The sequence below is a fragment of the Microtus oregoni genome, unplaced genomic scaffold (genome assembly GCF_018167655.1).
Source record: "Microtus oregoni isolate MIOR12 unplaced genomic scaffold, Mior012 000007F_ref0000211, whole genome shotgun sequence".
NCBI lineage: Eukaryota > Metazoa > Chordata > Mammalia > Rodentia > Cricetidae > Microtus > Microtus oregoni.
In genome coordinates, this window is record NW_024543066.1 from 40,265,666 (window position 1) to 40,279,044 (window position 13,379).

The 13,379-nt window shown below is 41.3% G+C and overlaps 1 protein-coding gene across 1 annotated transcript in view; it reads left to right on the forward strand.

The window, feature by feature from the left end:
- Rcan2 (regulator of calcineurin 2) overlaps positions 1–13,379 on the forward strand; it is a 235,173-nt gene that overhangs the window by 25,351 nt on the left and 196,443 nt on the right. The window contains exon 2 of the mRNA XM_041656016.1: positions 9,840–10,066. Coding sequence (XP_041511950.1) covers positions 9,842–10,066 — 225 coding nt within the window. The 5' untranslated portion in view covers positions 9,840–9,841. The remainder of the gene's footprint in view (positions 1–9,839; positions 10,067–13,379) is intronic.

Genomic DNA, 13,379 nt, shown 5'->3' on the forward strand with positions numbered 1-13,379 from the left:
GTCAGCCCTAAAAACATGCATACAGTAGCATTAGACAGGCCAAGCAGGCTATATATGTATGTGCATATACATTTGTGCATGTAACAACAATTAATTTTAAAAGGCCATGAATTTTGAAAGGAGCAAGAAAAGGTATATGGAAGGGTTTTTAGGTGGAAAAGGGAATGGAGAAATGATGTACTTATATTATAATCTCAAAACAAGAACAAAAAAAGATACTTTATAACTAAGGTCACCATTATGTATACATAGTATAAATAACATGAGCCCATGACACTTATCAGATTGGTCTGAATAATCATAAAAATATTGACAAAATTTTAAAGAAATATGGAAATCATGATTGGGATTTTTTGCACATACCCATAACATTATACAAACTAAGCAGATTGTATTTCTATATTTAGGAATGAAAACACACACATATACATACATACATATCTCATAACAATTGATGGAAACAATCTTGGGCCATAAATTTAAGAGAGCAAGGAAATCAGCACATGGAAGATTTGAGGGGGTGAAAAGAAAAGGAGACAATGATGTAATTATAAGTTAATTTCCAAAGGTATGGGAAAAAGGGGAACATGAGGTTTTAAGGAGGAACGAGAGGGACTCTGGAGGGCTTGGGAGACAGAGAGTGGATATGATAGAAATAAACTGTATTCATTACAATCCAAAGAATAAATAAAAACATCATTTAAAATGATAATTTTCCTCCTTAAAGGTGCATTTTCCCATTTAACTCTACTATAGTGATCTTATCTTAAACACAATTTCTTAACGATGTTATTCAGGTAGGCTTGTGAAAATGGGGTGCAACCCCCCTTTCTGCTTGTTCCAGGAAGTCCTGTTCCTTCCCTTTTCATTATGTCCATTGAAAAGATCATACAGATGTGTCAGTCTCCTGGGAGGCTATGTACAAAGACATTACTGCAAGCAGAGGCAAATCCCATCATTGTCCTAGTGCGCAGGGAAATGAAAGAGCCAACTTGCTTGGCTTAAACGCTTCACAAACATTCCTAAGATGTTGTGCCATTGGGGGGATTGAATTATGTTATGTCTCAGTATGAGCTGGAGGGAGAACAGGGGCTCCAGGAGGCATCCGGAAGAGAGACATAGATAATAAAGGCCTTTGAAAACCACGAGTTAAAAACTTTATGTTCCTGACTCTTTCAGGACTGATCCCAACTGGTATCAAGAATAGCATGAGGTTCACACAGCTCAGTAGGTGTAAAAAATTCTGCAGCTGAATTAAATAGGCTCCATTATATCTCAGAAGACTCTCTAATGGGTTTCTATGGAGGGCTGCCTAAGAACATCGCGTCTCCCCTCTGTGTCTCAGGATCCCAGCACAGCTTGCGGTTACTAATATTATACCTCAATCTCTCTATAAGATGAGAAAAAATGAAAAGCCTTATCTTACCATCCCAGAATATCTAGATATTAAAATATCAAAAGGTCAATTAAAAGGATCCCCCCTAGGAGGCTGGTCCAGAAGTGAATCCTGAGGGTAGAGAGCTTACCTGTAAACTGTTACTATGCATATAAATGTGCCCATCCAGCGAACTGACTTCCCACATATCGTTTCAGACTTTAAATACTTCATTTAAACTTGATTCTAGAGCTGAAGGGGTTATTTTAAGGCATACCAACATTTTGTAGAAGTTTCTAGGCTTTCAAATTTTTAAGTGGACTCGCTTAACCTTACCAAGTTAAAAGGGGCTATCAGAGTTTCTTTTCTATTGCCCATTAAAGCAACGTTACATTTTTAAAGTTTTCATTAATATTCAAGTAGAAGTTGTCATCATTTAGTTCCTGTAAACTGACAAATCTCCCGCAACGCAATTATCTGATCTTAAATCAAAATTGGACTTGAAGTCGGAGTGAATTATTCATCAATTGCTTCCAAATACCCTATTCCTTATTTACCCTTGTTAGCCATCCACAGTGGAGGATTAAGGCCTAGTTTCTCTTATCTATGGCAAGTGGCTTTACATTACTATTCTTCCACATTTTTATCTAATAAAAATACATTCAGACTAAATTGTTGACCACGCTCCAGTACATAATCCCCATCCATGCTCATGCAGACAGCCCCAATGGATCCTAAATAAAACAAAACGCTAATAAATACATGACAGCGGGGTGGGTGGGAAAACAGCTTCAGCAGACCAAAGTAATGGGATGGAAATTATCAAAATCCATTACATGCATGCATAGAAAGGTGAAAGGGTTTTAAAACTTAAAACAAAGCTTAGGTTGGTTTGGTCTTCCTTGTTCATTTCTCTTCTTTTGTAGATCCTTATTATAGCACCAAAAATTCTTGTTTTTCTAGTTGGAATCGGGCAGAAATATGGACAGGCTGTATTATAAGTATATAGACTAAAGGTTTTGTTTTGCTTTTGAGGCAGTCCTTTATAACCAGGAGCTGGCCTCAGCTTCCCAACATAGCCTGCTTGGGATGACTTTGAAATCCGGATCCTTCTGCCTCCACCTCCCATGTGCTTGAGAGTCCCACCATTCCTGCCCAAATGACTTTCCCAGATTTTTGCCTTTGTTTTGTGAGCTTAGCTGTCTGCTGTGCTAAGAGGGCAACCTTTTTGTTTTATTTTTGTTTCATTTGTCTTGATTTAGGCCACCACAAAAACAAACATTTATAAACAATCATTTTGAGAATTTGGGTGTTGTTTTCTCCAAACTGCTTTCTGGTGTTTGTTGGGTGATATATTTTTGTATGTGGGGGGCTCTTATTCCATCAAACCACATTAGCCTAGAAGGAATACACAGGTTCTCACCTTCCATGGAAACAAAAGCAGAAGCTCTTTTCCAAAGTAACATATCCTTAGGCCCAAATTTTGAAGTCAAGATACCTTTATGTTGATTTAACTTAACAGCCCCCAGAATCAAATGTCTCCCTGTAGTAAAAAAAAAAAAAATTCAAAGAAAACACAATAATATACATAATCCAAACTCTCTGTATATATTCCATCTTTATGTGGCTTATTTTTCTTTACTTCTTTAATCTATGGCTACCTGTACTCTTTTATATTACTTCTACTGTCTCTTTAAAGATATTTATTTTTTAAAACCATTTACTTTTTTTTATAACTGTCTATATTCATTTCTCTCTCTCTCCTGAGCCTACATACATTTTTTAAACACACTGTGTCTTGTTTAGTTTTTTTTTTTATGTCTGAATCTGTCCTATTGTGTATCTGAAATTCTGTTCTAACAAGGAGCATTTTAAAATGGTAAGCAGTAGAAACCCTGTCTCGAAAAATCAAAAAAAAAAATGGTAAGCAGTGTGGTCATGGCAGCCATGGATACTGGCTCCACCTCTCTCAGCCTTTATAACATGGCATAGGTAGTTCACTGCCAGCTCTAGGACAGCCAGGTGGAAGTCACCACGCACCACCTCAACTCTGGGAAGTAGTTGGCCCATGTTGCTACCAAGTAACTTGCAACACTCTGCCCACAAACATCATTCAGGTGCTTGGTCTCCTGAAAGAGCCAGAGCTGTTTGTGTGACTAGCATAAACCAGGAAGCTTTCTTAAAGGAGGCCCACAGTTTTTGCTGCTACCAATGAGTCAGGAAGCCTTATCTTAAAGGAATCATGCCTCTGTTTGTTAGAAGCAAGTGCTTCTACCATGAAGTCATGCTTAACTCTTTCTCTCTGTGTGTGTCTAGAATTCCTTCCCAAGCCCTCTCAGGTTTTATGTGGATGTAGTTGCCCCATGGTGCCGTGCCATTTTGTAGGGTGGAGATTGCTCTCTTGTTCCCGGCCACCCAGACACGAATAATCACACAGAAACTATATTAATTACAACAGTGTTTGGCCTATTAGCTCAGGCTTCTTATTGGCTAGCTCTTATATCTTGAATTTACCCATTTCTATTATTTTATATTTTACCATGAGGCTCATGGTTTGTTACGTCTTGCTTCTTGGGCAGTTACATGGCATCTGCCTCTTTTGGCAGCTACATGTTATCTCCTTGACGGTGCCATACCCTGAATTCTGCTACTACTTTTAGAATCTGAAGGCAGTCAGACTCTCACTCAGGACCTGTGTTTCCATTTGCCATCTCTTCTCCTGCCACTCTCTAGGATAACTTGACTTTATTCCTTTCTAGTTGGTACTTCCTAATTGTCTTAGCATTTACTCCTAACCATAGTGTTCTTTCCATACTAAAGGGACCCAGATGAAATGCAATTGTGTGTGTGTGTGTGTGTGTGTGTGTGTGTGTGTGTGTGAGCTCAGTTGCCTATGAAGAGCAGAACATCTCAATTGCCTCCTCTGGAGCGGGAATAAAAGCTGGTAGTTAGCTGCCTCAAACCAAGGCTGGGAACTGAACTCAGGTCCCCTCCAAGCGTAGTACATGCTCTTAACTACATCTTTCTAGTCCTACAGATGTACATAAGCCTTAAAAAAAATAGATTGCATATGAAACTGCTAACTAAGAGTTTTTTATTGATGTTAAATCTAGTTTAAGCATCTCTATGACTGTTTACAGTTTTATTCTTCATTCTGTGACTCCTCAACTGTTCCCAAGGATTTTCAATTAGCTCCGCCATTCTATACCCAGCACAAGGCTGTATAGAGCTGAAGTCCCAAGGGACAATGCACACACTCCATTCTCATGGCATGGACAACCCATTATTAGGAAGTTGGAATTTCATGAAAGTAGTAACTGCATGACAGTAACACCATCCAACAGAACCAGATGCTCTTCTTCTCATTGTACCATAGAAACGTTTGTGTGGAATGAAGTCAGAGCATTGGAAAGCAATTCCTTGTGAAGAGATTGAGTAATGGTTCTGCCTGAAGTTTGTAAAAGAAAGGAAGGATTTATTCAAGTATGCATGCAGCAGGCATGTGTCCAGCAGCTACTGCTTTCTAGTTCCCTGTAAGGCTGGTATCTCTGTCAAGTGGCTTATTTAGAATAAGGCACATACTGTCTTTATCACTAGTTTTTTCATGTTTAATTAATAAATGCAATTAAGTTGTTTGAAAAATCCTGCATGAATATTATTTTCATATGTCAGCAAAGAAATTAAATGATGCTTGATCCTCTGTATCCCAACTCATTTCGCCTGCATGGCAGTGAGTCCCATTCAACCATTATACGCTCATGGTCACTCACTTTGTAATAGTTAAATAAGCTTCATTTTGCTGTTATCAATGCCATGGGAGAGAGGCTTATTTTTTATTTTAATTACTTTTTCCTTCATAACATCTTTCCCTTCTAAGAGGGCCTAACAGGACTCACACCAAATATTCAGAGTGTTGGTTCTCATTTTTTCTTATGATGATTGATGTAGATGTAACCTTCAGGGGCAGATGCTGGACTGTGAAATGTATTGACATATTTAACAGTTGTACATTAAAAACTGCCTCTTCCCTGCCGCTGGCATGCTGTTGATGAGCCTCAAAGTAATAATAAATATCTGTTATTTGTCTATTATTTGGGAAGCTTCAAGCACCTTCTCATAGACTCCTTGTAAGATACACAAAGTGTCTCTGCATTTTTGCTGACAAGGAGACCTCAGCTCCCATTTGTAGCAAAGGATTGCCCCAAAGGATTCCTAGTTTTTGTTTTGTTTTTTAATTGATTCTTGAAAATGTGTGTTTTCTGCTTCTAAGGAAGTTTTGAGCTTCTGCACTTCTCCCATGGGAGGCTTTATATTTTAATGGTGTCTCTTTTCCAGACCCCACTGGTGGAAATGTCAAACAACAGAAGAATGCCTAAATAAATTATGAAGACTTAGACGCTACAAGGCAATGTGGCTATTAAAATTAATGCTATTTTCCTAGCATGATGGTGCACACTGACAATCCTAGTACTTTGGAAGTGAGGCAGGAGGATTAGTATTTCAAGGACATCCTAAGCTATATAATGAGTTGGAGTTTGACCTGAGCTACAATATGAGACCCTGTCTCAGAAAACCAAAGACTTAAAAAAAAACCAAAACCTGATGAGTTGTTCAATTGGCATTGTTAGTGTAGCATCCATACACGTACTACAGTCCTGTAGCGCCTGTACTATGTATACTACGGTACTACACCTGCATCACACCACCTGCTTTACCAGATGGTTTGTGAGTTGGGCAAGGGGCTGGAGACTGAAATACACACACACAGACGGAGATACGGATCATCCTTGAAACAAGAATGCCCCAAGAATGTCAACTTTATTGTGTTCCAGGGCAGCTTATATAGTGCCTTCCCTGACCAATGGCCACACCCTAGCTCTCAGGATCCTTCAGCTGCAAACCACCGGAAACCACTCCTCTGCTATCAGGAACTGATGAGGGCCTCGTGCTCAGAGCAGCTGCAAGCACGAAAACGGGCTACTTACTCCGGCAGGCAAAGGGTCCGAGTTAAAAGACAGAGGAATAGGTTAACTCAGAAAACACTTTCATCTTAAAATAAAGACATAGAAAGCAAACATGCTGTCTAGAAACTTCTGGGTATTTAGAAATAAACTTTCTGCTAAAAAATTTACAACTAGCTAAGGCAGCATTCTCACTTCCACGGTTGCTTTCCCATCTTATTAATTTAGCCAGTTTTCGGGCCCAAAGTATGGGGGTGTTCCTATCAGTAAATGTTTTTTTCAGTTCTTAAGTGTGTATGTGTGTGGTGTGTGCATGCATGTGCACACACGTGTTCATGCATGTCACACTGCTCTTGTGGATGTCAGAGATCAACTTTATATGTCCTCCATTCTCTCTGTTCACCTTTCCTTGGGTTCTGGAATTGAAGTCACACTGTCAGGCTTGCACAGCAAGCACCTTTTCCTACCAAGCGATCTTGCTGGTCTAGCACAAATGTTTTCATAGAGATTTTTACATAAAGAACACATTTGTACAGGAAGAACACCCATTTGGATAATATGATTTGGTCAGCTTGAAGTCATAAGATGCTAGCAGCTTCCAGGAGGAATATGCAGAGAGGTGGATGGACACACCAACAGTGGAGGGACAGTTTGTGGAATGCTTAGTCCCAGTGAGGCATCATAGTTCTGTGGGAGGCAAAATAAACACGAGATGATGATCAAAGATCTAGTCAAAGGAAATCAGGCTTTCCTGCAAACTCCATCTTAGCTCTTATTGCTTCCTTGGGAGGACTTACCTGTTGGGTGTGGAGGATGAGCAAGGTCTCCCCACCTTCCAGATGAAGTGCCGTCGCCCACTGTGCACAGTAGAACAAGGGCCCTGAGCTGCTCATAATGTAGGCTCGCACTGAATGGAAAAGGAGAAAACAGTGCTGCTGGGCTGGGGTGCAGGCCTAGGGCACCTAGGCAGGACCTAGAGCCAAGTGGCAAGAATGAGAGGCAATCGGGAAAAGCTGTGGAACAACAGGTTTTTATAGCCTTAAAAGTATGTGATATTTTTATTTAAAATAAATATTTTGTCCCTTTTACAGCAACTGAGGCATTTGTCGCACAGCTAAAAACTTTATAATACAAATTCAAGTTTTGTACTATTTTGTATGGTATTTTCATTTACCACAGTTATAATGACTAATCATGAGGGTTATTTAATTTTACAAATTGTATTCTATTTTATTAATTCATTTTAATTGTGTGGGGATGGTGGTGAGTGGGCTTGTATTTGTGCTATAGCACACAAGGGGAGGTTAGCGGCCCACTTGAGAGACCTGGTTTTTCCCCCTCCATCATTTGGGTCTAAGGGATCGAACCCAGGCCACCAGGCTCAGCTGAAAGTGCCTTTACTTGCTGAGCCTTCTTGCTGGCCCCAGTTACTGATTTTTTTTTTTTTTTTTTTTTTTTTTTTTACTTGCTGCGGGAGAACCTTCCGCTCCTTCAGCCAATAGTTGCTGAAATACCAGCCCACTGGGGCGTGGTCTGTTTATCTTTAAAAAAGAGTGGCAGGTAAGCCTAGGCTCGCTCTCTTGGTTCTGGTGCTTGGTTCTGGCTCCTGCTCCAGCGACTATTGGTTGAAGGAGAGGAAGGTCCTCCCGCAGCAACGTACTTCAGCGGCTATTGGCTGGAATTTACTTCTGTCTCAGATTTCATATATAACGTGGTGTTACCATTGAATGTTGCTTACCAAATCCCCATCGGTGTGTCTCTAGGAAAAATGACCATTACAAATGCTACCTTATCCCACAGTGTGTTTCAGATCCAAAGGAAGTAGACGCACACAACTTGTGTCTCACTAAACCTCATGGAGGCAGAGTGAGCCTGCAGTAGCTACTTTACTCCAAGAGGACGGGCTGCCCAGAGAAGGGCACTTACCATAGGGGATTCAGTAGCCAGGTTAGAACTGTCAGTCAATGCTGCAGCCAGCGCAGCCTGGATAGCCAAGACTGGGGGCGGGGATGTGCCGGGATTGAGACACGGAGGCTTATTTTCAGGTGGAAGAACAGCAACTTTTATTTTGCCCTGCAACCTTTTTTTTTTTTTTTTTTTTTTTTTTTTTTTTTCTTTCGAGACAGGGTTTCTCTGTGGCTTTGGAGCCTGTCCTGGAACTCGCTCTGTAGACCAGGCCCGCCTGCCTCTGCCTCCCGAGTGCTGAGATTAAAAGCGTACGCCACCATCGCCGGGCTCCCAGCAACCTTTTATAGCTTACTCCTTCTGTGGAGACCCACCCGTCAGAAAGAACACAAACATCCTTGTCAATTACAGACCACAAGGAAGTTCCACTGTCAGTCAGGGGGAGTGAGGGCAGTTGGATCACAACAAGTCAAACTAACAGTGGACCAATGCTTCTTCCTTCCGGGCTGCTGTTCACTGAACTTCGAGTGGAAGAGACTATGGGCATAAACATACAAAAGAAAAAAAAAAGACAGCATCCCTGATAAGTGAGAACAGTGATCAAATCCCCATGGAACCATATGTCAGTGTTAACATAGGGTAATACTTTGCAGTTATGAAAATGATGACGCTAAGGGGTCAGGAAGCAGTGTTGAGATGAACTTTCTTGTGGTTGCTGGGAGGAACATTTGTATTTTTTACATTGGTTTGGATAATACTGATGTTTCAAGACCTGGGTCTGGTTCACAGTGCCTTCCGGTCTTATAATGGGATGCATGTGACATGTATATGTGTTTCTGTACATTGGCTCACACGTGTACATGCTGCCATTGTGCATGAACTGTTAGATGGTGGAGTTGATGTAATGAAGACTCAGGGTATGATGCAAAAAACAGTATTTCCTTGAATAGACATCTACCGGTTTTGATCTGCTCCATCCTTCCGGCATAGGAAAGGGAACTCTGGTATCAGACTTCCTGGTTTCCAGTCTTAGCCTGACAATTTACTATTAGACTTACATAAGTTACTTAACCGATAAAATGGGAACAGTATTGATACCAGTCTCATGGGCCATTGTGGGAATTAAAAAAAATAATATGTTAATGTGGGGACTGGGGACAGAGCTTGCTCTGTAAGCACAGTGACCTGAGTTTGGTTTCCAGCAGTCATGGAAAAAGGCAAGAATGGAGGTAAGTATCTGTAGCCCGGATTAGGGGGAGGGGTTGGGTAGCAGGTGGATCCCTGATGCTCATTGGCCAGCCAGTTTTCCTGAATCAGCAGCCTCCAGGGTCAGTAAAGGATCCTGTCTCAAAAAAAAAAAAAAAAAAAAACATATGGAGAGCACTAAAGGAGACATCCAGTGTGACGTCTGGCCTGAACATGAAAGTGTGCATACACACTTCTAGCAAATCCTTTCCAACAACTCCTGGGACCCAGTAGGTAACCGCAATAGTGCCTGTGGTCACAGAGAGTGCCCCTTTGAGTTAATTTAATGCTAAGCCCCCGGAATAGGGACTCTTTTGTTTCACTCCAACTCACATCTATCTTTGCCCTTTCAGGGATGAGGGGAGAATCCTACTTCATCGGAATGAGGAGCCTGGGGCAGCAGGCATCCATCCCTGAAGATGGGGGACTTTTCTTCCTCTGCTGCGTAGACAGAGACTGGGCTGTCACTCAGTGCTTTGCGGACGAGGCCTTTCAAGCAATCACCGATTTCAATGATCTCCCCAACTCACTGTTTGCCTGCAATGTCCACCAGTCTGTGTTTGAAGAAGAGGAGAGCAAGGTAAGAGATGCTCTCCCAAGCATGAGGAGGTTTGACCACGGCCTCCTTTCTCCTCCGGCGTCGGTCTTTTGGAAGTTAATAGATGTGTTTACTTGGCTTTACTTTGGGCATTGGTCATCAGGATCAGAAAAGACTGGCTGGTATAAGATAACGAAGGAGGTGGAGATTATCTGACTAAGTTGTGGCTGAGGTTGTATGGGACAAAATCCGGTCCTCGCTGGTTTGTAGGTCCAGATACCCGAAGTGCTATCCGGACTCTTGTAAGAGGTACTCGCAAGCTAGGAAGCAGATGGTTAAGCTCCTATTCTGCCAAAATGTAATTGGGCTTCCTCAGAGCAGTGCAAGGTCGTTTTAACCCTTCCTCTTCTGCAAGGTGACGACTGTTCTAGGATGGCCGGAGAGGGAGCGCTGGCTGTCCTTTTGAGTTTTTTTCCTGCTCGTGTGTACATTGGTGGTTGTTGCTACCACCTGTGTTTTCCTGCTCACCAACAATGGTAGCTTCCTGCATTGATACCAGCATGGACCAAGGTTGACTTTTATAAAAATTTTCAGAAATTTCTAATTTTAAGAAGCCAATTTGAGTTAGTGAAATTGTTCCTGGATATCATGGGAAATATTCCACTTAGGGATCTTCTGAAGATCATTTCAGGTTGTAGGTCCTTTAAATGAGATAGATGAATGGGCCAACTTTCCTGCAGGGATGTGGCCCCTGAGTTCTGAATATTTACTGTTATACCATGTTATAAGCCACTGGTATGTTCTAAGGGAAAATGCCCTTTTATGCAAACTGAAATATGTGTCATTGTGTGAGATGTGAACACTTTCTAACTGCCGTTTCGTAGATGCTAGCTCCTTCTATTTCTAATGTCCAGACACCTTAGAGTGAGTGCAGCTAATCGGAAGTTTAGTTTCTGAGTTTTATTGATTTTTGTGATTGTTCTTAATGAGCCACCGAGAAAATCAGTGTGTGTGTGTGTGTGTGTGTGTTGGGGGGGTGCACTTCAACCCACTTAAAGACACTGTGTAGCAATATTGCTTTGGCCTTGAACAATTGAAACTGTGGGCTGAAAATAGCTTGAAATGCAATGAATTATCTGTGATTAGAAGCTTCAGGGCCATGATTACCCGGCTATTTAAAGCAAGAAAGTAGCACATGCCGTGAAGACATTGGGATTTTGTTCCTGGATTGGAAAGCAGATTACAAAGCAGATTATCATGTATTCAGGGTAAGTTATTTGCTCTGAAATATACTTGCCGTGAACTATGAAATCAGGCTCTCCATTTTCTTCTTGTACCTTCCATGTATCCAAGTGACATGGTAAAGAGGATTTTTCTTGGAGATTTAGTGGAGGTTTTTATTCTTTCATGATTGGATTCTATGAGTCCGTGGAAACAATAGGTACCGAGGAAGGCACTGGTTTTTAAGAAATGCTCTTGTATCCTGGAGAGATGTGAACAAATCCACCCCGGACAGGGAACTGATGCCGACTCAGAGTAGTAGGTGCATCTTGGTGACCTGTGTCTTTATGAGACTTAAAGGAGTGTGGGTAAGGGCAGAAAGGACTCAAAGGCAAGAACACTAACAGCCATCTCAGCATGGGTGCAGCTCGGGAAACCCAGAGCCCTGGAGTGTTTCATGACTGTGGGCAGCTTGATAGAGTCTCACTGTGGACTATAACCTTGGGGAGGGAGGAGCTTTCTGCAACCAGTAAGTTTAAGGGATTTCCTGGGAAATCTGTGTTGGTTGTTTCCTGAGATTCTGTCATCTCCCTTTAGAACTTCGTGAGTCTTAAGGACCTTCCCTCCAGGTTGGGATGTTTTAACCTAGAGAGCAGAGGTGCACAGGTTCCATTCAAGACCCGCTGATTGGCTGAATTTAATTTTGAACCCTGAAGGATCAAGGCATGGATTGGGCATTTAATGGGAAAATTGTGTCCATGTCCATGTGGATCTTTCAAATTATGATTAGAAAATGGGTTACAAAGTATTTTCAGTTTACCTCAGAGTCGTCATGTAACAGTGCGAGGCAGTATTTAGTTTTATAATAATTTGATGATATGTTGCTAAGTATGATACGATAAGATGGAACCAAATTCACATGACTGAGAAACTCATTTGTAGTCAAGAAGCTGAATTTTTGATAATACATGCATCAAATCCATACATGAATTTAGTAAATACATTATTTATTTAGTGTGTCTATGTGTTTGTGCATGTGGAGGTCAGAGGACTACTTTCAGAAGTCAGCTCTCTCCTTCCAGCATGTGGGTCTCAGTTATTGAACTCAGGTTGCCAGGCTTGGCTGCAAGTGCTTTACCTGCTGAGCCATCTCTCTGGCCTAAGCGAATTTTACAGTTGGCCGGTAGCTACATCATTAACCTTATCAACTAGACAGGAAGTCTTCTATCTTGGTGCCATCTTATAGCCACCATTGTGGGACATTTCTATAGTATTCAGTAATTTGATACAGAATCAGGTTTGCTTTAGTCAAATATACATATATGCATACATATCATATATAATATACATATTTATATATAATACTATTGATGTGTATACTCAGTCTTATGATATATTCAGTCTTCCATGTAGGTAGTATTTGGATACCAACTATTCCTCAGAAGACCATGTATTAAAAGCTTACTCCCCAGAGTGGTGCTGCAGAGGGTGTGGGACCTTTAAGAGACAGGACAGAGCAGTGGCTCTTTAGGTTATAGGCTGAGAAAAAAGAAACAGAAAGCATCATTGGTTCCTGTGTTCGCCTGTGAGCAAGGCCTGATGGTGGCAATTATTTTTTTGTGTGTGTTGGGTAAGATGTTTTGTAGTCTGCAATTCTATCAGGGAGATGGTGCTTAGCACTCATGTCTGTGGTACATGTGGGTCGGTGGTAACACACGTGACCACATATGGCCTGGTGCTTTCATTTGTCCATAATCTCTTTTCGAATCATGGTGTTTGGATATTGGTGTCTTTGATTTTAGCTTGTTTTTGCAGTTACTGTAAAGTATTCATTTTAAGTTTTTTAGCTGTAGAAAAACTAAAACGTCTGCTTCTTTTCCTGAATGAGTCTTTCCAACAGACTCTTCTCCATTCTCCCCCGTGTCTGAGATGCCTTTCCTGGGGCTCAGTCCTTTTCAAGCAAAGTCAGGAAATGCTGAACTGAATTGCTCATACCATAGGTAACGCTATCAGGCATGTTCTGGTCATGTTTGTGTCTGCTTAAGTATTCTGTCTGTGCACATTTCTGCCTTCCTCTTAAAAATCTCTGTTCTAACACTTGATGCCCCCCCCCTTTTTTTTAAACAGCTTTGTG